Below are 18,384 nucleotides of genomic sequence, written 5' to 3'. Positions count from 1 at the left end.
CAGTCTCGGCTGAAACTGTAGCATCAGCTCCCTTCGCCTTTTCTCTGGGAACCAGATTGGCCTGGTTGTTGCCTCTAATCATAACGTGAGAGACGTCTCTCCTCTATCTGTTGTCTCTGACCAACGAAGGATGATCTTTATAAGCAATTTTAAAAATAGAAACATGGAACCACCCCCTTGATGAGCTCATGAAAACCACACCTAATCTTCTGGGAACTAAGTATTAGCCTTACTTCCTACATAGAGGTCTTCCAAATATAGTTGCATTTTAGGGAGCTGGTGAAATGGCTGCTCCAGCGGGGTTCTCTCTGGCTGTTCATTGCTTATGCAGTAGCAGATTTCATCTGGTGGGGTGAATTAAGAGATTTTACTCAAATACATTTTTAAAGTCTAGCAAAGATTGGATCTGGTGACCCGGATTACCGGAGAGAGAGGACAATTGAAGAGAAAGAAAAAGTTTGCAGACCACTTGCATTTTTCTCCGTCAAGACTTTGTTACACAGGCTTGCAAAAGCAATACTGCTCAGCGTGCTCGAACAGGTGAGGTTTAAACTTGCCAAGGAGAAACCACCGGAGCGGGAGTGTGCACAGCCAGAGGTGGCTGATTAAAGCACATTACAAAACAGCTCTGGAAGCTGTTTGCACCCAACAAAATGCACTTGAAAACTGAGTTGCAAGGTTGCAGTGTACTTGAAGAGGCTTTCTCCACTGGCAGCTTGGGACAATGATAGGTTTGTCATCTGTAGTTTGGAAATCAGAGCTCATTTACTCAACAGAACCAAAACGATGAACAGTGGTAGGTGACCCAGTCAGTGCATCAGCCCATGTAAACTTAACGGGCTCTAGACTAATAAATAGAATACAGGACACTGCTTTCCAGTCTTCTCCATATTCAAAAAATATAATATTTTTAGAGAATACTGGGATAAACTGGAAAAAGGTAGGGGATACCTATATGTGGCTTGGCGAAAAATGTATTTCTTTTTCTTAAATTATAATAACAATAAAATACAAAAGGGTTGGAGGAAGATCATTAAATACTGAATTTCAGTAAAGCTTTAAGTAACATTTGCGCCTCTCACTGCTGTGGCCTCTCCCGTTGCAGAGCACAGGTTTCAGGTGTTCAGGCTCGGCGGCCATCTTCCCAGACTGGGGCAAGAACCTGTGTTCCCTGCTCCGGCAGGCAGAATCTCAACCACTGCGCCGCCAGGGAAGCCCGAGATACTTCTGAAGTTAAGAGGAACTTGAGCCTGATTTCATGAGCATAACTTTTTTCTGTCTGGCTTTTGTTGCAGCTATACATATTTACCCATCAAGAGGTTTAAACAATGACCTCTTTAAACTTCTGACAATAACCTTCAGATGAGAAACTGTACAGACACGTGAGTAATCAATTTAAAACCACTATTACAATCTTTAAAATTTTTGAACAGTTGAAATTGTATTTTAGAAGTGCAGTAGGTCTTATTTTTTTCATTGACGGAGGTAAGTTTCTTATGATAATGTGAGTGGATTTCAGTGATAATTGAACTTTTTCATGTTAAGTCTTTCTAAGTTACAAAGCTGTAATTTGCAAAACTTGCATGCACTGTCAGAATTTAGCTCGGATGCCACTAAAACGACACAGCAGCTGGAAGGATGCAGCACCCACAGGAGGAGATTCAGGACCGCCAGACCCACCCTGTCCCCCACCCCCAAGGCTGATGCTCCCTGGACTCTGGCTCTGCTCCTCTGCCACCTGAAACACTAACTGCTTCCTCCAGCCCGGCCCGGGCCCCCTGCAGCTGCTGGCGATGAACCTGCTGGCCTCTCGCAGCATCTTGAGGTGGATTAGGATTCCATCAGACCTGTGGGGACCACCACATGTGCATCATTACATTCTGCTCTGCCGTCCCCGCCGCCCTGGCCACCCTACGGCATCCCAGAGAAGACTGCAGAGGCACCCGAATGCCTTAAGGAATACGGGGGTATCTATATTCCTGCCACATCAGCATGCAAGGCTTTCCCCTGCGGACCACCCAGAGGGCAGACAAGGATGAAAGGGACAGTCTCCTCTGTCCTCATCCCTCCTTTGCCTCTCCTCACCTTCTGTACTCACAACTTTTGCCATCACTGTGCAAAGTGGGAACAGCAAGGAAGGAGGGCAATGGGGCCCGGGGCAGAGATGGAGACCCTCACATGGGTGAGATGGGGGGAGAAATCCCCTACTTCCAGATGCTCTCAGCTGTGGCCGTTGTTTATCTCTGAAGGCCGTGTTTAAACTGGGCGTAGGTGTGAGTCAGAGACCTTTTGTTCTCATGTGCAGAAGGCTAAAACTCAGGTCTCTCAGAGGACCTACATCACACTGTTCTGTATGAAATGTATTATGTTTTTTTGTTCATTGCTTTGTGCTGTGACTTCCCCAAATGTGAGGCCCATGAACCACACTTTGAAAACAGAAACTACTGCCCTGTGCTTCTCTCTTCCACCTCCCAAATGGAAACTCCTGGTACAGCATTTCTTAATCTCGGGCTTCCGAGATTACCACATGGGTTGGGATGCCCCCAGGAACTGTTCAAGGCTCTCTCCTCTGGCCAGTGCAATAGCTTTCATTTTTCCCATTTTTAGAAGGGGGAAAAGGGCTCAGCAGTGAGGCTCCCCCAAACTGCACAGGGCCAAATGTTGGAGCAGTCCCTGATGGATTTGTGGAAATTATCTCCTAAGCATCTCCCACGACTCCTTATTAGCCAGAGTCCCCTCATCCCAGGACCACACATCACCTGCAAACACGATGCGAGGGACTAGCGGCAACTTATTGCTTGGGTGAGGCAAGGAATCGTTTTAAAAAATTAAGCACAGGCTGATCTGCAAGTATAAATGTAGAGGTAGAAAAAAAAAATCACCAGAAGAGCATCCTCTCCAAAAACAATCATTACTAACCTCCTCTGAAACGGTGTTCTTCACACATTGCATGTTAGGAAATTGGCCGGATTAGTATTTCAACAGCCTTTAAAAAAAGGTGTTTCATGCTTATCCTCACGTGATTAGTTTAAACCAAGTGAGGTAAACACATTTTGGGGTTTGCCATTGCAGTTACAACACTAAAAACAAGTGCCAACAGATTCCTCTCAGTGTGTATTGGGGAGACTTCTCCCCTTTCTTAATCAAAGCCCGGGATTAATATTCATGAGAACATTTTTCTAAGTATCAAGATGCTTCGACGGATGGATTTCATAATAATGAAGCATCCTGATACATTCCGACCATATTAAAAGGAATGATAGTAGCTGTTGTATTTTAAGCACTAACTGCGTCCCGAGCACTGTGCTCATTGCTTTCCTGAGACGGGCACTAGTGTCTCTTTTTTGCCAGTAGGATTTACATGACTTTAAAGAGGCTAACTAATGTGTCCAAGGAAACCAGGCACTAATCCATGTCTGATCCCAAGTCCAAAGAAGCAATGTCTTGCATCTACCAGCACGGGGTTAGATGGACGCAAAAGCGCCTGGGTGCACGGCTGGGTCCGCTGGTGCCACTTGGGGGAGAACGGGACCGAGCCGCAGCCCGCTGTGAGAGGCCTCCCACTGCTTTCCCATCTGGCCTCTCCTTTGCAGGAGGTTGGTTTTCCTTTTCAGGCTCTAGCCTCTGGCTCCCTTCTGCCAGATATGAATAAATGTCAGACGTACCTCTACTGGGTCTTCAGATGGATAATCTTTTACCTCTAACCCTGGGGGGAGAGGTTCTGAAAGCATTTCAGCTGTGTCTCCCAGGGGGTAGAGATGTGGAAGAGGGCTGAGCCCAGGAAACCTCAGAAACAGAATGCTAGTTTTGCTTATGCTTGAGGGAAACCAGCTTTAATGCCTCTTGGGGTCTGTGGGAGCCCAGAAAGACTTCCTGCCCCCTCTCGGCCTGGTTCTGGGTGGGATGATGGGTGCTTAGAGGCACTGCTGGGGCTTAAGAGCATCCTGAGATGTTCTCATGGATGCTGAGGGCGGACGGACAGACAGTTTTTCCCACTCACCCACCCAGCTCTGGCACAGTGCACAGCCCCCCGAGGCCAAGGCTCTCCCCAAAACAAGGGTCCTCACAGAGAATGGGTGGAACCTATTTCTATCAGCTCACAGAGCCAGTGATAAACTCTTCAGGACCTGTGACAGCTGGTTGTTAAATACAGTCATGACTAAAAATAAAATTATATAAAATTACAAGTAAATGAAATATATATTAAAGACAATGTAATAAATGTGAAAAACTTACCACCTCCCGATGATTTTGTTGCATTTTATTGCTTTCCAGGCTCTCACTCATGTCTATTACATCCACACTCCTACACGGTGAGGGGTTCCTGTATGTCTCTTTCCAGCTCTGCACTTGGTGACCTCGAGTTAGCAACTGAAAATAGGCCATCGTGGGAGTATTTATACCACAGAAACCAGCAAATGCTACAAACCAGGGCAGGGCTTTCACAAAGCTGGTTGTTAAATATTTGCCAGCACAGAACTGTGTCCAGGTACTTGTGACACCCTTGTTAGGTACTTCTGACACACTTTTGGTTATTCGTTTTTGTACTCTACCCTCCCTTTTCTAACACTCAATAATTCATCGGAATAACTTTTATTTCTACCCAAGTAGCAAAATCTCCAACAATGAAGGGTGATCGTGGGCCCCCATCTCTCTGTCATTCCTGGAGCTTTATCTCTGTTCTAACAGTAAAGCCATGGGAAGGGGAGAAGGGCATCGAGGGTCTGTCCTGAGAGCAAGGCTGCAGCCTGGGCTGAGCCCTCGGGAGCGGTGGCAGCGGACACTTTCCTTCATAATCTAAACTCCCAAGCTGATGCTGGCTGGGTTTACGATCAGGGTTGCCCACTGCCTCTTAGGAATCCCCTGGGGAATTCTTGTTCAGTGTAAAGGGGCTTGGGCCCCTGAGATATGAATTTCAGAAAGCTCCAAGAGAATGGAAGTATAGGGCAAGCAAAAAGAACACGTCTTGCATTCACACCTGTGCTTTACCATTTTCTGTCCATGTGACTGTAGGCAAATCAATAAATTCATGGAGCTTTAGTTTCTTTATTTATAGAAAGGGAAACAAATAAAAATTGCTTTGTTTTCATTTTGCTTTTTACACTTTCCTTTCCTTTTTTTTTTAATAACATCAAGTGCTATCAACAACTCACAGCTTTGACACCAGGAAAAAAGTGAAATCCATTATTATGTGTCTTTATACTAAAATACTTACGAAAAACACAATACTTTCATATATTTGTCAGTTCTTATTCATACAATAACCTTGAAAGTGACTGTCATTAGGCCTGTTTGACATTTGAGGAATCTGAAATTTACAGTAAGTAACTTATCTGAGATTACTCAGATAATACACAGAGCCAAAATTCTAACCTATACTTGCTACTTTCAAAACTCTGCGTCAACTATACTCCAATATAAAATAAAAATTTAAAACTAAATTTAAAAACTACACAAGTAAATAAATAAATAAACAAACTAAAAAAACAAAAACCTATGCAGCCATTAGATTTATGATATTCTTTGACATAGCGGGTGCTAAATCATTCATTCAAGAGCCACTTATGGGGATCGATAGACTCCAGGGACAACCCTCACCGTGCATCTGCTGCTATTTATTGTCCGTGAAGCCGCTGGCCAGTCCTCCCTACTTCTGCTTGCAGCCCTGCTCTCAGAGGCCACACCAGCCTCCCCCAAACCCCATCTTGGTTGCTTGAAACCTGCCACTATGGGTGGTTCTAGCTAATTGAACTGCTGGAGAGTCAACAACCTGGGCTTCGCCCATCAGATCCAAGATTCATGAGCATATTCCAGGGCATAGACCTCTGAGAGGGGCTGGAAAAGTAAGATGCCTCTTCTTAGCCGTAGATAATTAAAGTTGGAGAAGCTCCAGACACACCACATGTAAGCGCCCCTGTTCCCGGTGCTCAGGTTGTAGCTTTAACTGCCCCCCAAAGGACTCCAAATTAGAGATCACACCAAGAATCTGTACTTTGTAAAAATTTAACTCTGATGGCAAAACAAGTTATGTTCAGTAAAGACATTCTGGTAAATAGAGATAATGAGATGTGCCCCCTGTCCCAATACTCAGGTCAGCCATAACTACTGTCAACATTGTAGGGAACATCATTCTGATTTTTTTTTTTTTTGTAATGCACAGAAATTAAGATTTTGTTGCCTTTACCCCTGGTGACTGCTTCTAAAATTAGCTTTGCAAGTGAGAAGCAAAGAGTAACCAGCACACTATTTAGAAGGCAATTTGCTCACTCATTTGTTTATTCACCAAACACTTGAGTGAGTACTATACCGCAGGCACAGTTCCAGGTGCTGGGAAACAGCGGTGGACAAACTCAATGGCCTTCAGGGAACCCGTAGCCTGGGGACAGCAGAACACTGAAGAAACAAACACATATAAGAGGTCAACTTCTGACAAGTGCCGTGACGGAAATGAACAAGGTGGAGGAAGTAAAGGGAAGTGAAAGATGCTTATGAACTGGATCTTGCGAGGCTCAGAGAGGACCTTCTGAGAATGTGCCCCTCACATAAAGATAATGATGGAGATGATAGCAGCCTGATATAGGTCAGAAGTCACCATGTAGGTGTAGCTGTTAATCACGTAAATCCATGCTTCAATTGTTATGAGCTGATGTCGATCAAGTCTCAAAGTAAGCAAAGATCTTAGAGGTGATTTCATTTAACACCTTCACTTTATAAATGATAAAGATGATGTCAGGGCGGTGACTTAGCCAAAATCATGTTATACTATGTGTAGAGGGTAACTTTTGTCACCCACAAATCCCATCTATTATTACTATAACATGCATCTCCTTCTAGAGAAGCATAATATAAAGAAATGTTGCTCTATATTGTTCCCACAAATACACTGTAATCAAATATAATCAATTACGTAGTATCTGGTATCTCTTTTTGTTTTCCGTGACGCAAAGTCTGGGGTGAAAGAAAGAACAGGGGTTTTAGTGTCAGTTACATAACATCCGGATGCCTTTTCTTTTTCTTTCTTTTTTTTCTTTCTTTCTTCCTTCCTTCCTTCCTTCCTTTCTTTCTTCCTTTCTCTCTCTCTTTCTTTCTTTTCTTTTTTTTCTTCCTTGTCATTCCCTAGCTGTGTGATTTGGAAAAGCTACTTAATCTTCTGGGCTTTAGTGTCCTTACTTATGAAACCAGGATGCATCATAAATGTGGTTTTTATTCCAATGTTTAAATGGAGAAAATAGTGAGAGGTTATAAGGGGAAAAAATAGCATACATAGAATGATAAAAGTTAACATCTTCTGCACAGGGGAAATAGAGTCAAGCTTGCCAGTGGTTGGGTTTTTCTTGCAACTGAGTAGGGCTCAGGTTAGTAACAGAAACCCTGGGTCAGTGTGTGGAGAAACTTGGTAACCAATCCAGCAGTTCGAAGCTGTATCGCTGTGGTTTTTCTCTTTAAGTAACCAAACCTTCCGGTTTTCTTTGGTGCCTGTTTTCTAACACTTGCTTCATTTATTGCATCATCAGCTGTGTGGTAGTGGTATCATTTTTACCAGTGAACTGGATTATCCCTCTGTAAATCTCCCTGGGGTTCTTGGAAAATTATATGAAATTGATCACAGCCAGGGCATTTTGAAGGAAATACCCAACTAAGAAATCATTGACTGTTCTACAGAGTTTACAGAGGTGTTAGGAAGATCTTAAGAATCTCTTTAGAAAGGTCAATTTAAAGGTCTCTGTTTAGGTCTCAGGGATCTCCATGGAATGCTCATTTTTTTAGAACACTGGAACAGACAGGAAGAAGCCTAATTTTAATGTGTTTGAGCCTTTAGCTCTGAGGCTCCTCAAGCAGGCTGCTCTTTTCCTATCCCAGCTGGGGATACCCCACAGACCAAGCAGTAGTGGTCTGATCCAGGGAGATGTGGCTCCATCCCAAGGATGGGAATCACACTCTTCCCAGACACCAGTCCCCTCCAACTCAAGGCTGCTTTCCTCTGCTTTGCAGCCCCTGGCAGGCATTTCTGCCCAGAAAAAGGCATTCTCACTGTGGCTTGTTGGCAGCAACATTTCCAGATGTGCGGGCAATGCAGCCAGTGACAGATGGCCCAGAGAAGGGACACCGGCCTGCAGAGGAAAGAAACCTGGTACCGCAATCTCACTTCCCTCTTCAAAGAAATTTTCTTTCTTCTTTCTTTCCTTTCCTTTTTTTTTTTTTTTTTTTTTTTTAAGATAATAAGATATGAGTTAGCATTAAATGTGGCAAGAATAAAAATGAGTATTTCTGTGCTGGTGACTACGTGTCTGAGTTCATGGGTTTGTGGGCATCTAAGGTCATGGACCTCATCATTAAAGACAGGATCACAATGAAAACTCACCTGTAAGTGAATCAGTAGAACTCTTTGTAATCTAAGTAAAAAAAAAAAATAGCATAAGCATGGACTTCCCTGGTGGTGCAGTGGTTAAGAATGCACCTGCCAGTGCAGGGGACAAGGGTTCCCCCTGGTCCGGGAAGATCCCACATGCCGCAGAGCAACTAATCCCGTGAGCCACAACTACTGAGCCCGTGTGCCACAACTACTGATGCCCGCGTGCCTAGAGCCCGTGCTCCACAACAAGAGAAGCCCCCTCAATGAGAAGCCCACGCAACACAACAAAGAGTAGCTCCCGCTCGCTGCAACTAGAGAAAGCCCGTGTACAGCAACGAGACCCAACACAGAAAAAAAAAAAAGTATAGGCAAATATAGCCATTATTATTATTACTATTAAGAGGAAGTAAAATATGCCAACTCAAAATATACCAGTTTCGTATATTGATTATTCTGAATTAAGTTCACTTGAAAAACAGCTGGTACAAGACACACTGACCCTCCTTTTTCCCCCTGAAAGCAGGAAATAAGTGTCCCATGTGAAGTTATCCTCCCTGTACCAGGAGGGTGGAAAGACATCCTTATCACCAGAGACAGGGAATTCAAGGCTGAGAAGGCTGTGTAAACAAACCTCACTTGCTCACTAAGGTACTGCCCCAAGCCCACCCTTCTTCGTGTTGTGGATTCTTTACAAATTACTGTTTCTCTGTCTAAAAGGTATAAAAGCTGTTTGCTTGGCCTTCCCTGGTGGCGCAGGGGTTGAGAGTCCGCCTGTCGATGCAGGGGACGCGGGTTCGCGCCCCGGTCCGGGAAGATCCCACGTGCTGCGGAGCGGCTGGGCCCGTGAGCCATGGCCGCTGAGCCTGCGCGTCCGGAGCCTGTGCTCCGCAACGGGAGAGGCCGCAACAGTGAGAGGCCCGCGTACCGCAAAAAAAAAAAAAAAAAAAGCTGCTTGCTTTAGTCACTTCTTTGAGTCTCATATTTTTATGGACTCCCTTCCATACAAAAATTCAGTTTGTTTTTCTTCTGTTCAGTGTGTCTTGTGTCAATTTAATGATTAGATCAGCCAAAGAACTCAGAAGGAAAGAGGAAAAGTTTTCCTCGCCTGCATTACAAGTATGGCAAAAACATCTCCAGAAAAGTGCATAATAACTCTAGCAATGACTAGATTAGATGAGGTGTTTTTTCATGGGATAAACAACTTCTTTAGAAAAGTGTAGAATTCCACAGGATTCTACACACACACACACACACACACACACACACACACACACACAGAGGCACACACAGAGCAGTGATTCTCAAGCTTGAGCATACTTAACACTAACAGCTCGTAAAAAATGCTGAATCCCACCCCTGGATAGTCTGATTAAGTAAGTCTGGGGGTACAACCCAGAACTCTCTATTTTACCAAGCTCACCAAATGCTTCTGATGCAAGAATCAGGTCCCTGGGCTTCCCTGGTGACGTAGTGGTTAAGAGTCCGCCTGCCGATGCAGGGGACGCGGGTTCGTGCCCCGGTCCGGGAGGATCCCACGTGCCGCAGAGTGGCTGGGCCCGTGAGTCATGGCCGCTGAACCTGCGCGTTCAGAGCCTGTGCTCCGCGACAGGAGAGGCCACGGCAAGAATCAGGTCCCTGGACCAACTTCAGAAATCCTAGCATCCCCAAAGAGAAAGAACACTTAGTGTGAAATATACAAAGTAAAACTGCAGGAACATTGGTATCACATTTCCAAAGTCTATGTTCACATTTTAAAACATCTGATTATAAGCATTTGTACAGGACTCTCAATCTAATGTTCCATCTTCCTGTTCCCCAAACAGCAGCAACCACTTAAAAAAAAAGTCACAGGAGGAAGAGAAAAACTGCCAGTGCCACTACTTTATATAAAGCATCTCAGGGGGAATGAAGATACAAAACACTTTCATTTAAGGCAACTTGGTAGCTCAGAGCTCTGTTTAGTTCACTTAATAGAAGAGATTCTTGTGGTCCTAATAGAAATATTTCCCACGATTTGAGGTTTGTACAAAAGCCCTTTATGTGTCTGGAGGTGCCTGAACTACTCTTTCTTTAAGGGTCTTCTGTTGTTGTTTTTAAAAAGTACTGTTAAAATATCATACTTTTTCTTGAGAAAGAAAGAGATATTGACCAAGCGGGGACTGTTGGTTACCCTAAGTACTATTCTACCTTTACTCACAGCCTTTTTTTTTTTTTTTTTTTACCTTGGGCAAATTATTTAATCTATGCTTCAGTTTCCTCACCCATAAAATGAGGATGATAATAGTTTATTTTATCAATTCTAAGATGAACATTTTCCCCATATTTTGATATTGCTGAAATCAGAGTACACCTCACCATTGACAATTTTTTTAAAAAGCATTGTGTCCTAGATTAATTGGCAGATTTTTCTTAGAGGTGCATAAAATAATGGAGTGTCTTATAATGAGGATGTCTTAGGTTAGATGAAATATGATAATAATATGGATATCCTAAGGTTTTGCAAGGGTTAAATGAGTCAAAAAACAAAATGCTTAGAACTGTGACTCACTAGTAATTAATCATTTGATAAATATAATCTTAATATTCTCACCCATGGATGGATTATAAATTAACTAGTCCCTCCTTGGTGGCCCTTTAGATTGTCTCCACTATTCCTACCATTATATTCTGCATCAAATATCTTTGTATGTAAGCCTTTAAGTGCACCTCTAATTAGGACAGATTCCTAGAAATGGAATTACCAGGTCAGAAAGCAAGGATGTATTGAAAGGACAGACTTAAAGTCAGTCAAACCTGGGTTAGGATCACCAAAGGATCTTAGTCATTTTATGTAATCGTTCTACATCTCAAGTTTTGCAGGTATCAAATGGGGATAATAATAAAATCCACGGGTGTTACAGAGAAAAACTACAGGCCCAGAATGGCATCACTTGGGCTAAAGCCCAAGATATCAAGCTTTGACTTAATACCTCACCTATTTGCAGTTTCAACCTCCCCTGGAAATGTAATCTTAATCAACCAGTCTGGAATTTCCTGGTCAGCACCAGTGACATCCTCTATCACGTGGGCCCTGTCCATTCCCCCCGCGGCCCCCCAGAGGAAGAGGCCAGCTGTTTGATAAAATCCCTGCTATTCCCTTCCCATCCTGACCCCCCCAAAAAAGTGTCCTGGCCTGAAAATAATCCTTTCCTTTCTTTTGCTAATAGCTCCCTTGTCCCGCCCATCTCTCTATAATAACCCTCCATTTTGTATAACCCCCTGGGGTGCCTTTTGGTTGCAAGGTTGGGTGCTGCCCTGTTCAGGAACCCTTGAATGAAACTAATCAGAGCTTCAAATATACTAGGTGGAATTTTGTTTTTTGAACACAGGCATATTGTGAGGTTTAAATTAAATGATGCAATTAGACAGCATACAATACTGGCCCAGAGTAAGTTAAAAATGAATGTAAGCTATTTTGCTGGGACGTTGAGACCCCAACAGTAAGCAGGGCTTCACGCCAGCTTTGGAGGGGTCTGCGCTGCACTGCTTGAAATCACCAGTTTCCAACAGTGACCCCGTGTGGCCATAATAGAAACAGCATCCGCGGAAAGGAGGCCTGTGTCGTCAGAATTGATGAGATTCCCTCAGTTCTTTCTCCCGGTGTTGGTTGACCAGACCGTCCGACGGCAGAAGCCTGTGCCTGGGATTCTTGAACAACCTGAGATAGACAGACTCAGGGAAGGGATAAGGGGCTCCGCCGATGTGAATAGAAAGGCCTGAGCGATTGCTTTAAATGTTGACAGGGGATGACCTCATAGATACCAATGAACTGGGGAAACCAGTTTATCATCATTTCTGTGGAAACTACATGGGAACAGTTGATCTCCCTGCATAATATAACCACGAGACATCACTTTGGCAGTCATATTTGTCCATTATAAATCCCAACGAATTCTAAGACTGAATTTTAGTGAGTGAGTGGGATGGGCAGCTGATACCCAGGCTATAATTCACCAAAGGCCTCCTGGCTTGAACTTCTGGAGCAGCCAGGAGTTTATATAATGAGCACATTGAATATATTTAACAACTGGCTTGTTACATATTGTTTCATATTTTCAACGATTGTATGTCACAGAACGTCATGCCAACCTTAATTCCCTGGTTTCTACAACTTACTCATAAAGATTAACTAAAAGAGAATATGATTTTAAAAGAAGCTTTTAGTTTCTTAAGTAGATAGCTTCTAGGGCTTCCCTGGTGGCGCAGTGGTTAAGAATCCACCTGCCAGGGCTTCCCTGGTGGCGCAGTGCTTGAGAGTCCGCCTGCCGATGCAGGAGACGCGGGTTCGTGCCCCGTTTCGGGAAGATCCCACATGCCGCGGAGCGGCTGGGCCCGTGAGCCATGGCCACTGAGCCTGCGCGTCCGGAGCCTGTGCTCCGCAAATGGGAGAGGCCACGACAGTGAGAGGCCCGCATAACGCAAGAAAAAAAAAAAAAAAAAAAGACCCCCCCTGCCAGTGCAAAGGACACAGTGTTCGAGCCCTGGTCCAGGAAGATCCCACATGCCGTGGAGCAAATAAGCCCGCGAGCCACAACTGCTGAGCCTGAGCCCACGTGCCACAACTACTGAAGCCCGCACACCTAGAGCCTGTGCTCCTCAACAAGAGAAGCCACCACAATGAGAAGCCTGCGCACCACGACAAAGAGTAGCCCCCACTCGCGGCACTAGAGAAAGCCCACACACAGCAACAAAGACCCAAGGGAGCCAAAAATAAATAATTTTTAAAAAAAATCACTCACCTTATGCCTATGTAAGGATATACTAGTATCTACATATAGTTTATGAATTCATAACGTAAATGTTTTCTTATTTTTCTTGATATTTCTAGGCTATGAGTTTCACCTGTAAGTTTTTTCAAATTGTCACAAATGTCCAGAAAACTTTCCGATATATTTATTGAAAAAAATTCACATGTTAAGTAGACTCATGCAGTTCAAAGCCGTGTTGTTCAAGAGACAACTGTACTTTAAATCATCTCTAGATTACTTATAATACCTAATACACTGTAAATGCTATGTAAATAGTTGCTTTCATGGGGAGAATTCAAGTTTGGCTTTTTAGAACTTTCTGGAATTTTATTTTTCCAATGTTTTCCATCTGTGATTGGTTGAACCTGCAGATGTGGAAACGGTGGATAGAGAGGGCTGACTAATTTAATTCTACAGTGAGGAAAAGTGTTATTTTTCTATGCAGCAAAAATATAAATATTGTAGAGAATGCAAAATTTTCACGATTTTATAGATAAAAAACATAATTTCACAGAAATTGCAAGATAGTGATAGCTCATTCCTTTCAAAATCTCAGTGACTATCAGTTTGCTTTTCTTTGCTAGTAAAGCTTTCCCTGGCACCTCTTTTTGCTGAGCTGTTCTCAGTCCATTTATTCAGCTTTGAATGTAAAAATCCTTCTTGGTGACTTGAACAGGAAACCAGGATCTGAAAGGGCATTAGTAAGGTAGCCGGACAATTTATCATCCGAATGGGAATACTTTTGAGAGTGAAAGAGTGTGGCGTTAATAATTACATGGGCACAACCTGAATGTATGGTTTCTGGAGCCTTATATCACACGCGTTCACATTTTATCAAAGACTAGCTTACCGTGTAAAAAGTATTTTAGTGGCATATGAAACGTAGACACAATTTAAGAATTTGCTAATTCTTTTTCTCTTGGCTTTCCAACCTGCATAGGATTCCTTTTGCTTTTTAATGATAAAAATAATACCTGTTTGTTTTTTTAAAAAATACCGAGATGCTAAAAGTCTCTCATTTCTATGCCCCTCAGCCCCTACTTTCCCATTTATTGTCTCACCGTTCTGAAAGATAGAAATCCAAAGTGAAGGTGTTAGCAGGGTTATGTTCCCTCTGAAACCTACAGAAGAATTCTTTCTTGTCTGTTCCCAGCTTCTGTGGTTTGCTGGCCATCTTTGGTGTTCTTTGTTTTTTGGCTACATCCCTCCAGTCTCCACCTTGTTATCGCCTGGTATTCTCCCTGTGTGTCTGACTTTACATGGCTGTCTTCTTATAAGGACATCAGTTACACCTCCCCTACTCCAGCAGACATCATCTTAACTGATTACAACCCTTATCTGTAACAACCCTATTTCAAAATAAGGTCACATTCTGAGGTCCTGGGGGTTAGGACTTCAACATATCTTTTTTTGGTGCGGGCACAATTCAATCCATAATAGAAGGTAAAATCGTAAGTCAATAAATTAAGGCTGCCATCTGTAACAAATATTTAGTAATACCTTGAAGTTTGGTTGTTTTTTCCCATGTTTGAGAGAATCTACGGGGGTAATTTTTTTTTATTGATTTGATTTACAATGTGTTAATTTTTGCTGCACAGCAAAGTGATTCAGTTATATATATATATATATATATATATATATATATATATATATAATGTTCTTTTTCATATTCTTTTCCACTATAGTTTATCACAGGATACTGAATATAGTTCCCTGTGCTATACAGTAGGACCTTGTTGCTTATCCATTCTATACATAATAGTTTGCATCTGCCAGTCCCAACCTCCCATTCCATCTCTCCCCCATCCACCCTCCTCCTTGGCAGTATGCGGGTAATAACTGATGGACGTAGAGAAACCTGAATGAGCTGACCTCAGCTAACCAGAACCTCCAACTTATGGACCAGAATGTATTTGCACTGGCCTTTGCAAAGGAGCAGTCATTAACAAGAAAAGAATCAGATGAGTGTAACTTTTTATTAAACATTGAGTAGATACAAAATAACATTCATAAACATGTGTGTGGTAAGAAGAATTCGAATACAATGAGCCACTGTAGCCCCACCACACAGTTCAAAGAATAAAACACTACCATTATCCTTCAAGAACCCTATATTTAATTTTTAATGGCTAAATTAATATGTTGACACATGCTTATTATAAAACCTTTTTATAATTAGAATTCTACTGAGCAAAAATAGAATGGAATAAGTAAACACAATGGAAAATGAAAAGTATTGGACAAGAATGTGCAGAAATTGGAACACTCATATGCTAGTGATGAGAATGAAAATGATGCAGCTGCTTTGGAAAACAGCCTGCAGTTCCTCAAAAAGTTAAAACATATGACCCAGCAATTCTACTCCTAGGTATACACCCAAGAGAAGTGAAAACATATGTTCACACAAAAACTTGTACATGAAAATTCAAAGCAGCACAAAAAGGTGGAAACAACCCCAAACAGCCCAAATGCCCTTTAAGTGATGACAGGATAACCACCTGTGGCATATTCCTACAATGGAGTATTATTCAGCCATAGAAAGGAATAAGGTACTGATAGATGCTACAACATGGACGAACCATAAAACCATTATACCGAGTGAAAGAAGCCAGTCACAAAAAAACACACATTGTATGACTCCACTTGTATGAAATGTCCAGAAAGTCAGTTCCGAGGAGACACATAGGTACGTGGTAATTTAGGGCTAGGGGGAGTGTGGTGATTAGGGGTGGTAGCTAGCCGGCCCAAGGTTTCTTTTGGAGGTGATGAAGCGTTCTAAGCATGATTGTGATTATTGCCCATCTCTGTGAATATACTAAAAACCATTGAATGGTACACCTAAAGGGGTGAATTGTGTAGTATATGACTTAAATCTCAGTCAAACTGTTACAGAAAGTGTGAAAGAGGGAGCGAGGGGGAGAGAGAGGAAGGAAGGAAGGGGAGGAAAGGAGGGAAAGAAAAAAACCCTGTATAAGGAAACCTAGGTTTAACTTCCATTTCTGCCCCTGCCTGGCTGTAGAACTTTAGGAATGTTACTCAACGTCTCTATGCCTTAACCTCCCCATAAATAAATCGAGATAAGAGTTCCTACGTCACAGGCCTGTGGTAAGGATTTAAAAAGTCAACCCACGTAGAGCACTTAGTGTTTGGTAAAGAAAAAGTGTTGTCGTTTATCATCTTCTAAGTATAGATTCGCAAGTCAGTGCTCCTTCCTCATGCCCTTGCTCTCTGGTTCTATTTTCATGACTCAGTTTGAAAAAGTAGGTGGCGTGCTCGTTCTCCTGGGAGCCTTTTAGAGAACCGGGGGAGAGGGGAAATCAGACACGTGCGAAAGCCTCATTCAAGCCGCAACTCGCGTCCTTCGCCTAGTTTGACCCTCTAGGCTTCCCATCCTTTCCCACCTCCTCCGCGCGCATGCGCGGAAGCCTGGCGCCCTGTTGTCCGCGCTCCTGCAGCTCTGACGATGGCGGCTCGTGGTTTGGGGCTGTTGACCAGTTTGCCCCTCCGTGCTCAGAGAAGTCAAGTCCACCGTCCTCTCCGCAGGCTTCTCAGTTGCCCAGGAACGGTTGCCGCAGCCTTCGGGAGGGAAGAGCAGTCCTCGGGGAGCGCGGAGACAGGTATGGCGCCGGGGCTGGGGTCGCGGGCGGGCGCAGGGCCGGTGGAAGCGGCGGGGGCACCGCACGGCTCGGGGAACCTAGGGCTGCCGCCGTGATTCCGGCGGCGGGACCAGACAGGTGGCGGCGGCGGCGGCTGCGCGGTGTGGGACGTTCCTTCCTTCGGGGACTGCGTGCCCAGTGATGAAGTCGTTCAGAGCTCCGCAGTGCAGGCCAGGAGCAGAGTTTGCTAGTGTCTGACAGTTGGGCGAAAGGCTGTTGCCAGTTACGGTAGTGATGCCACAGTTGAGCCAGTCGCTTCTTCGTTCACAGATGTAACTGAGGTTGATGCTCGTAAGTTGCCGATGGAGGCCGAGCGGAGTGAAGCCTTGATGAATAACCAGGACCTCTGGTCCTCCAGTGGCGTCTCTACCTCTGCAATTACTGACGTTTGCTTTATTCTTCTGGCCGTTTTGAGCAGAATCAGCTTGGTAACAGATTTGCCTGGGCTGGAACAGTCGGGCGTTCTAAGTTTATAGGCTGTTGTGTTGAGAAGTCCAGTCCCCCCTCTTGTGATCCAAGAGCTGCGTTGATGTTATTTACAATTCTTAAATCAGTCTGGCAGGATTGTATCACGGTCTCCATTTTAGAGATGGAGACAGAGGCGCAGAGAGCCAAGGGACTTGCCGCTGAGTTAATTTAGACCTCGAGCCCCGCTGTCAAATAAAGGGTGTTGATTTCTACCATTTCTTGGAGCTGTAGTTTTAAAGTATGACATTATTTGTGGGAACAGTTCTAAAGAAGGCTAAACAAGTACGGCATTTTCTCCTAAAGTAAATGATAGGGTTGCCGTCCCCATCAGACTGTATGAGAGACTCATATTGACAGAGAGTTGGAAATATCACTTACTATGACAGTTCATTGAAATGCTGATTGGACTGTATTTCGAAGAAGCTATTTCTGTTAAAAACTCTTAAGTGACTGAAAATGTGAGTAAGGCTTTTGCCAAAGGAGCTATTGTGATTTAACGTGTGTATAGTGGTTTAAATTTTAGAGTATTTTCATATGTTCTTTGAGATATAAAACTCTGTGAACTAGGTTTGAAAGGAATTATTATTACTCCATTTTATAGATGTGGAAACAGGCTGGTAAATGGATCATGCTTAGCTATTCAGTAGCAAAGATGAGAATAAACCCTTCTGGTTCCAAGGCTTCACTTAGTAGAGCTTTGTTGTTTTTCTCAGGAAATGTGTTTCATTTTGTATCATTAGGATAATATGACTGGCTAAATATCCAGGGACTCTTGTGAGGCTTAACAAGTAACAAAATCCTTATTTGAATTTCTTTTCCATTTTTAAAGAGAAGAAGGTGATTATGTAACTCACTTAGAAGCATATACTTTTATAATTAGAAGGAAATTGAGAAATCTCCAGTTAGTTTTTCACTCAGTGTGAGAACTCATTGCCCAAAGTTTGGCCTGACCAGTAAATAGGAAAGAAGTGCTCTTACCCCCTTGGATTTGGATTTTATATCTATATCTGTCTTCTCCCTTTCCTCACCCCAGAAGTTAAGACATTCCCTTGGCTCATGTTGAGCTTTCATCAAATCAAACTTTTGGTCTTCTTTTGTCCACCTACTGCTGGCTGAATTC

At 43.3% G+C, this 18,384-nt stretch overlaps 1 protein-coding gene across 1 annotated transcript in view; it reads left to right on the top strand.

Moving 5' to 3' along the window:
* The first annotated feature begins 16,603 nt into the window (after nt 1-16,603).
* The window catches only part of MTPAP (mitochondrial poly(A) polymerase), a 28,889-nt gene continuing 27,108 nt past the window's right edge, over nt 16,604-18,384 (top strand). Inside the window, 1 exon segment of the mRNA XM_007470904.1 lies at nt 16,604-16,757. Within this exon segment, the coding sequence (XP_007470966.1) occupies nt 16,604-16,757 (154 nt within the window).

Source organism: Lipotes vexillifer, unplaced genomic scaffold, assembly GCF_000442215.2.
Source record: "Lipotes vexillifer unplaced genomic scaffold, Lipotes_vexillifer_v1.1 scaffold439, whole genome shotgun sequence".
Classification (NCBI taxonomy): domain Eukaryota; kingdom Metazoa; phylum Chordata; class Mammalia; order Artiodactyla; family Lipotidae; genus Lipotes; species Lipotes vexillifer.
Note: the sequence above shows the minus strand (reverse complement) of the source record. Positions and strands in the feature narration are given on the sequence as shown.